Source organism: Ochotona princeps, chromosome 6, assembly GCF_030435755.1.
Source record: "Ochotona princeps isolate mOchPri1 chromosome 6, mOchPri1.hap1, whole genome shotgun sequence".
Lineage (NCBI taxonomy): Eukaryota > Metazoa > Chordata > Mammalia > Lagomorpha > Ochotonidae > Ochotona > Ochotona princeps.
In genome coordinates this window covers 4,232,338-4,240,097 of record NC_080837.1, presented here as the reverse complement: position 1 = coordinate 4,240,097, position 7,760 = coordinate 4,232,338, and the positions used below count along the sequence as shown (strand labels likewise).

General features: G+C 64.1%; 1 protein-coding gene across 1 annotated transcript in view; it reads left to right on the top strand.

Annotated features, from left to right (window-relative positions):
* The first annotated feature begins 4,600 nt into the window (after positions 1–4,600).
* The window catches only part of SIN3A (SIN3 transcription regulator family member A), a 62,728-nt gene continuing 59,568 nt past the window's right edge, over positions 4,601–7,760 (top strand). The window contains exon 1 of the mRNA XM_058665491.1: positions 4,601–4,675. Coding sequence (XP_058521474.1) covers positions 4,625–4,675 — 51 coding nt within the window. The 5' untranslated portion in view covers positions 4,601–4,624. The remainder of the gene's footprint in view (positions 4,676–7,760) is intronic.

The window sequence follows — 7,760 nt, the reverse complement described above, 5'->3', positions numbered from 1 at the left end:
GGGTCTTCCCACTTGACCCAGCCCTGGTCCTCATGGGGACCTGTAAACGAAGAGGCTGCACTACTCAATGCTCTTGGTGGGATCCTCGAAGCCTTGGGGTGGCTCATTCACTGGGTGCACAGACCCTCTCGGACGGCCTCTCAGGCTCTCGCTCCTGGCTGGCTCCTCTCCCTGGTCCACATCCCGGTTTTCACTTGTTTGCAGTCTGTTCTTCCAAGCTACTGCCACTTCGTTATGCTCTGTCAGTTCTCTTCCCTCTCCCGCTCTCCAGGGATGGGAAGCAGAGCTGGTTTCCTCTGTCATCTCCGACCAACTCCTAGGCCTTAAATGCTGGGAGGCATAACCAGGAGCCAGGGTCCCAGAGCTCACAGCTGACGTCTTAGATGGGTCTCAGGCCATGAAGGCTGCCCACCAGCTACTGGTAGTTTACTAAGAAGCTTCCACTGCTTGGAAAACACCTTCCTGTTGCGATACAATCTGCATGCAGAAACCAGTATTCTGCTGAGCCCTGAGCAGCAGAGTCCCCCTCTGCTTCATATCCAGATCCCCAGGAGAACCCTTCTTCCCAGCTGAACTGGCTCTACACAGTGTAGTCTTCAGTGCCCATGGCTAATTCTGTGGTGGACCAAGCTCACTGAGCTAGAATCCTAGCCAGGGGGCTGGGTGGAGCAGGAGTGGTGGTGTCTTCAACAGTTGATTGGTTCCCAGCGTCTATCAGGACCATGCTGGCCCGAGTAGGAGAGCAAGCCAGTGAGATGCAGAAAGAGAAGGGAGTCGGAGGAGCACCTCCCAGATCCATGGCAAAATCTGGTCCAAGGAGCAGCTCACCCCACTGGCCTTTGCGTCCCCTGTAGTCTTTGTTGAGCTGTCCTTGCCATCCACTGCCACCTTTGCCGAGAGGTCCCAGAGAAGTCCCGGGAGTGACGTTCAGGGCATATACTGCCCATGTCACTGGGCATTTTTGATGAGATAGAAGTGATGGGACTCGGTCATGGGTGAGGTCAGAAAGGAGGAAGGACAACCTAGACTGGGTGAAGGAGGAGCAGCCCCCCGCAGGCACCAACTGGCTGGCATCAGCGACAGAGGACGAGGCCGGGAGAGGTGGGCAGTGGATGGAGTGAGCAAATGCGGGCTGGGGAAGTGGTTCCACCAGGTCTTGGCTGAGAGGCCGAGTGATCAGGGAGCAGGTTTGCATAAGGAGTAAAGGGAAGTACTCAGGCTGTCCCCACTTCCTCCAAAACAATGCCCACCTTTCTATAAGAGCCACCAGACAGCTGGCACAAAGGCACAAACACCCTGAAAACACAGCCGGGTAAGCTGGGACATCGACTGGGACATGCCAGGCTACTCTTTCTCCTGGCACAGTAGCCCAGTGGCTAAAGTCTTCACCTTTCATGCACTGAGATCCCATATGGGCGCTGTTTCTGATCCTGGCAGCTCCACTTCCCATCCAGCAGTTAAGAACAGCCCAAAGCCTTGGGACACTGCACCTGTGTGGGAGACCTGGAAGAAGCTCCTGGCTTCAGATCAGCTCAACTCCAGCCGTTGTGGGCACTTGGGGAGTGAATCAGTGCACAGAAGTTTTTCCTCTCTGTCTCTCCTCTTATCTGTATATCTGACTTTCAAAAAAAAAAAAAAAAACAGCCAGGTAAGCTGAGACATTGACTGGGACATGCCAGGTTTCTCCTTCTCCTATCTTTGTTTTCCTTTCTTAAAAAAAATAAAAACTCAACACTTTGTTCTACTTCAAAGGCAGAGTGAAAGAGAAGGTGTGGAGACTCATCTTTCTTCTGCCAGTTCACTCCCCAAAACATCCACAACAGCTGGGGCCTGGCCCAGCCCAGCCCAGCCCAGCCCAAGCCAGGAGCCCAGAACCCTGACCAGGTCGTCCCTGCGTGCAGCAAAGGCTAAGTGTTGGGGCCCTCTCGTCCACCTCCCAGGAATTGTGTGAGCAGCTCCAATTAGTAGCCAGGACTCAACACAGTGCATATGGAACGGCACATGTTGCAAGTGGTAGTGTAACCCACTGCACCACCACATTGGTCCCAAGGGTATCAGCTTTTAAACCTACTCAAGAAAAACGCTAAGCCCCACAAATTGGAAGCCATGGGGTCTATACCACCTAGGTCAGCTGGTTGTCACAGCGAGAAGAGAGGGTAAGAATTCCTGGCTGCGAGCCGGGGACATGGACTCCAAGGGATGGCAGAGGGGGAAACAAGAGTTACTCATCCCCCTACAAAATGCCTAATGAACAGGGATTCTGGCCCAGAGCCTGAGCTCTTGCTCCAGCAAAGGTTGCTGTGGCTGGAGTGGGGCGCTGGCCTTGGTTTCCCCTTACCTGGGTATTGCTAAGCTACCTGTCCCCTGCTTAACCTTACATCAGAGTCCCTGAAGGGCAAGCTCTGAGTGTCACCCCAGCACTACCGACTGCCTCGAGAACGGCAGGGAGGGAGGGTGTGTGATGCCATGAGTGACACGGGCATCAGTGCTGTGAGTTGAGGATGCAGCCATGTGCGTGGCTGGGAACAAGGGCTCAGCCATCACACAGGAATTGCTGAGAAGGACGGGGCCAGAGGAGTGCAGAGTTCAGGATTCGACCTTCCCACTGCTCTGAGCCCAGCTCATCTACCAATGAGGAAGACAAGCAGGGCAGCCTCCGGGATGCAGAGCTGGTCTCCCCAGGGGTCCTCCTGCAGACCCCCTGGGGTCCAACCTGTGCAGTCAGTGCTGCGGTGGAGTGGGTCAGGTGCCGCTAGAGGAGGGAGGCATCCAGTGCTGTGCCCTACAGTGACACTGGGGCCTTGCCGGAAACCCCAGGGTTCAGCAGCTGTCCCAGCCGAGTTCAGCCTGGGGTGCTTGGGGTCAGGGGTCCCCCTAACACTGCAGAGGGGAGTGAGCAGCAGGGGTGCCCCTGTGGGTGACCCCCTCCCCCAGAGCATACACCACTTACTACCCAGGGGCACATTCAAACACTCAATCTTGTCCCCATAGTGAGGGGAGGGTGGTGCTCACCAGGACACAAGGTACAACCAGCCGCCCCCTCCCCCACTAGGAGACGATCCCCCACTGATGGAAGAAGCTTCTGATAGAAGATGTGGTCCCCTGGTGCCCTGGTTCCCCACAGAACACACAGAGCTCCCCTTCCGCACCCTAACCCTCAGGGATTCCATCAGCTGCATGCACTACTCCCACCGTGCTCTGCGCGCTCCACCTGCGCTGGCCAGTGCCCGAGTCAACTCAGGCCTGTGTCCGCCCATCCACCCTCCTTCTAGGCAGCCTTGCCACGTTGCTGGCAGCTCCATCTGGCTACTTGCCTAGAGGGAGGTTGGGAGCTGGCTGAAGCCCCTGGTGCCGGCCATGCCCAGATCTCCCAAGGGCTAGCCCCAGGTTCCTGAGCCTGATCATGCAGAATGGCACTTTCTCCAATTCACCCACACCAGATCAGCCAGCCTCTCCCGTGGGTCTTTCTCAAACACTGCTTTCCTTTTGTCACTCCCCAGCTGGCACTGTGTTGCTCTGGTATCTCCTACCTGACCCACCCCACCCCTGGCCTTCCTTCCTTCCCTCCTGGCCAGCTCGGTTCTGTTGACAAAGGCCCTGTTAACTCCCTCTCCCCTACCAACTCCTTTAGGTTGGTTGTGGTGCTGGACACAGCCAAGAGTAAAGGGCAGAATCTAAAGGGTTGCCAAGTCGGGGGAAGGCTTTTTGGGAAAAGTCTTCTTTCCCCTGGCTGCCCCATATCTCCGTAGTCAGGAAAACCAGCAGGCCAGCCTGGGCTTCCTCTCCCCTAGAACTGACCGGCTGCTGGGACGCCCAAAATCTGCCAACATGCCTGTCCGGGCAGGATCCTGCCCGCTGGCTGGCACATGCTTTCCAATCCGGAAAAGTTCCCACAGGCTGGGTCTATCTCTGCCACCCCGATTTCCATTACTCTCCATGCCGCATGTTTCCCATCTGTTCTTTTGCTACCCCACACCCCACTCTCCTGAAACCACCCTTAGGACCCATCTGGAGCACCCCCTCCTCCGAGAGTCTCTGCTAGCTTACCTGTAGCTGCCAGGGGCCTCCCTTCCGGGAGCGCACGTGGTGCCAGCCCAGCCGCGGCCCCTTCCGCAGCAATTCCTGCAACTGCCCGTCTCTCAGAAACTACCCCGTCGCGGCTGGACATGACCCGGGCAGCAGGTGCCAAGCCCGCGTCGCGGCGGGGAGGATGAGGGGTGGGAAGGGCGTGGCGGGCTCGTCCAGTGCCCGCTGTCCTGGCACGCAGAGCTTCCTGCTTGCACCCCCTGGTTTCTAGGCGCCTAGCAGAGCGGGCCGGACGTGGTGAGGTCGCACGGCCCGGAGAGAGGAGTGTGGCCTCGCCAGTCGGTCGCTTGTGTGAGTGGTCCCGCCTCAGCGTCTACACTATGAGCCCGAGTCCTGCGGAGGGCCCCCCAGCAGTCCGAGGCCTGGTCGGTGCGTGCGCGAGAGAGACCGGGGGCCTCGGCTGCCGAGGCGCCTCCCACTCCGGGCTCCTTTAATTTATTCTGCTGTCTGGGGAGGGAGGGGGTGTTGAATGAAGGGGAAAAGGCGGGGCGGGCGCGGAGGCGGGCCCGCGCGCGGTGACGCAGACGCCGGGAAGCCAATGGCGGGCGGGGGGCGTTCCCCATTCAGCACTCCTCGCCGGGCTCGGAAGGTATGTTAAACAGCTGCTTTCAATTTGGTCCCCCCCTTCCAGACCCGTTTTTTTGGGGCGGGGGGTGGCTGGCCGTGGCCCGCCCGGGGCGGTGGCGGGCGCGCGGGGACCCCGCGGCCGGGGGCGCGGGCTGTGTGTGCATGCGTGTGTGAGGAGGTGGGGGGTTGGGGGCGGCTCGCAGCCCCGCGGCTGAGCGAGGCGAGGGGCCGGGCAGGCCGGAGGGCGCTCGGCGCCGCCCGCCCGCCGGGGTGGGGGGGCTTCCCGGCCGGGCCGAACCGGGGCGCAGGGAGGGGGCGGCCGGCCGGGGTCGCCACGCCGCCTAGCGTTGGTCGCCCGAGCAGTCGGTGTCGGTAGGTTTCGGCGGCGGAGACGGGAGTAGGGGGTGGGGATGGCGAGCCGGCGGAGTCCTCCTGCTCCTCGGTACGCTTTATATCTTTAAAAGAAAAAAAAAAAAAACCCAGAGGAAAGAACCAAAAAAAAAAAAAAGATGTCGGGCCACCCCGACGCGCGCGGCAGGGAGCGGCGTCCGGGCCCTGTGCACCGGGAGTTGCTCCCGCGTCCGAGTTGAGAGCGAGCGAGCCGGGGTTCGCGGCTTTCCCTTCACCATCGCCCTCCAGTTCGGCGCGTCGGGGCTGCCCGCGCACGCCAACTTGAGCGAGCGGGGCCGGCGGGCGCGCTCCGGGCCCGGTTGTTAAGGACTCTGGGGGCGGGGGCTCAGCGGACGCGCGGGGCTTTGGGGGAGGGAGAGGCGCCGGAAAGCGCTTCCCCCACCGTGCTGGCCCCCGCGGGCCGCTCAGGGCTCCCCCGAACACCGCACACACGCCCACGGCGGTGCGCGAGGCCTGGCGGTGCAGCCCGCCTTCGGCTCCGGGACGCGCCGAGGACGCGGGGCTCCGGCCGGCCAGGGGAGCGGAGGGTCCCCCCCGGGGAGCTCGGCGCTTGGCTCCGGGGACCCTCCTGAAGCTGCTGCCGCTCGCAAACATGGAGCTGCCTGCCTCCCCGCCCACCGCCGGGCGAGGCGGCGGCTCCTCCTCCGGACCCCTCCCCACCCCGGCCGCGGCCGGCGCGTGTGCGCTAGCCCACCAGCGGGGTGCCGGTGTCCTGGAAGGGGCAGTGAAGGTCGGAAACTGGGGGTAAACTGTCCCCACGCTCGGCCTCGGGAAAAGGAAATGCATCAGCGGGCGGGGAGGGGCGCGGGGGGCGCGTCCGTCCGCCGGGATGGCCGCCGCGGGCAGGAGGCGGGGCGCCGAGGCCGGCAGGGCGGCGCCGACCCGAGGCGCGGGGAGTGGGGGGGCGCCCGGCTGGCCCAGCGCGCCGCAGCCGCCACTCCGCGGCCCCGACTGTTTACTACCTACTCGGCCGGCGGCTGGTGCACCCGGCCCGGAGGAGACCCGTGGGGCGGGCCGCCTGCAGCCTCCTCGGGCTCCTCCGCACGCCCCGCCTGCTCTTGTCTTTCACTGGCTGCCCGAGACTCCCTCTTCTCCTTTTCGGCGCCTGATTGGATGATATTATCCCGAGCTCCGCCTATCCGGAGGCCGGGCAGGAGTTTAAGTTGCTGGGATTTTATTTTATTTTTTTTTTCCCTGGTGGAGGGCGGAGGGAGGATTCCTGCAGCTACGTGAGGCGCGAGGCCCCGCCCCTGCTGGCTGATTGGCGGGCGGCAGGCGGGTGGCTCCGCCTCCGCCGGCGGGGGCGCGCTCTGGCCTCGCGTGCGCGCGCTCCCGGCACATGTGTGGGGCCCGCCTCGCCGGGAGCGCCGGCGCTCCCGCCCGGAAGTCCCGGCTCGCTGGCGTCCTGGCTGGGGGGCGGGGGGACGTGGGAAGCACAAAGGTTCTCTCCCAAAGTGGCTTTCGGTTGGAGACGCGGGCGGGGGGGCGTTGACGGAGGTGGGGATTGCGCTGGGGGCCCGTCCTCCGCACCGGGTCTGCGACGCTCAGCTTCCGCCCTTGTGTGACCCGGGGCGCCGAGGCTGCTGCTGCCCTGGCTGGGCCGTGTGTACAGCTTGACAGTCGGGGGGCGAGGCGAAAGTGGCCCTGGCTTAGGGGTTCGGATGGCCATGTGCAGGGAGGACGAACCCCGGCTAGTGAAAAGGGTCGGCCCCGGGCGGGCAGGAGCACCGCGTCCTAGGGGGCCGCGCGCGCTGCGGCAAGTTTGGTTCCTTGCTCTCCGTCCTGCGGGGTGGGCAGGGCGGGAGAGGCTGCTCTTGGGAGATCGCACGCAGCTCGCTGCCCCGGCCTGAAGGCTCTGGGCAGTCGGTCACCGGTTGGCCCAGCGACCTTGTGTGGGGCTCTGCCGGAGCCAGCACGCGTGGAGAGCGGGAATGTCTGGGCCCGCCCCCTCCCCGGAGCGCGACCCACCGCCTGGCCCATGTTACCCCTACCCGCCTTCGCTCTGGAGGGGGTTTCATAAATAAAAAGCTCTCATGCCTCGCAAGCACTTGGTGTTGCAGAGGGGCCCGGGGACCCGCCATGTCCCCGTGCGGCTGGCGCGCCCTGCACTGTTCCTTCTTGGACTGCTGGCTGCCGTGGCCTCTCCGCGGCTCCCGGCTCGGGGCTCCGTCCCGGTCCGCCTTCCCGGGGAGTCGCTGGCGTGCGGCGGCCCTGGGCCTTGCAGCCGGGAGCGTGGCCGCCGCGCGTCGGCGGGGGGCACGGGGTGCCGGGAAGTGAGGGGGTCCCGGGCTCGGCCCAGGGCCCCGGAACTCGGCACTCGTCTCCAGTGTAAACATTCCACAAAAGGACTGCCGGGCTCGGCCCCGGGCGCGGGGCGGAATGGCCCCCTTCTCCGACGGGGGCGCCGGCCAATCCGCCCGCCGGGGGCGGGGCCTGTGCGGGGTCCGGACGTGTTGCCCCCCCGGCGGTTCCCTTCCCGGGGCGGTGGAGAACCGGGGCCGGCCTTCCGAGACGCCGAGCGGGCGGAGGCGGGAGCTGGCCCCTAGGCCTGTGGCCGAGACGGTGCGGGGCGGGCCGTGCGCGGCGCCTCCAATGGGGCGTGAGGAGCTGCCCGTCGTCCTCCAGTGGGGCTGCGCCTCGGGGGAGGGCTCCGGCTGCCCGGCTCCAATAGGCGGGGTTGAGTTAGGGAAGCTCCC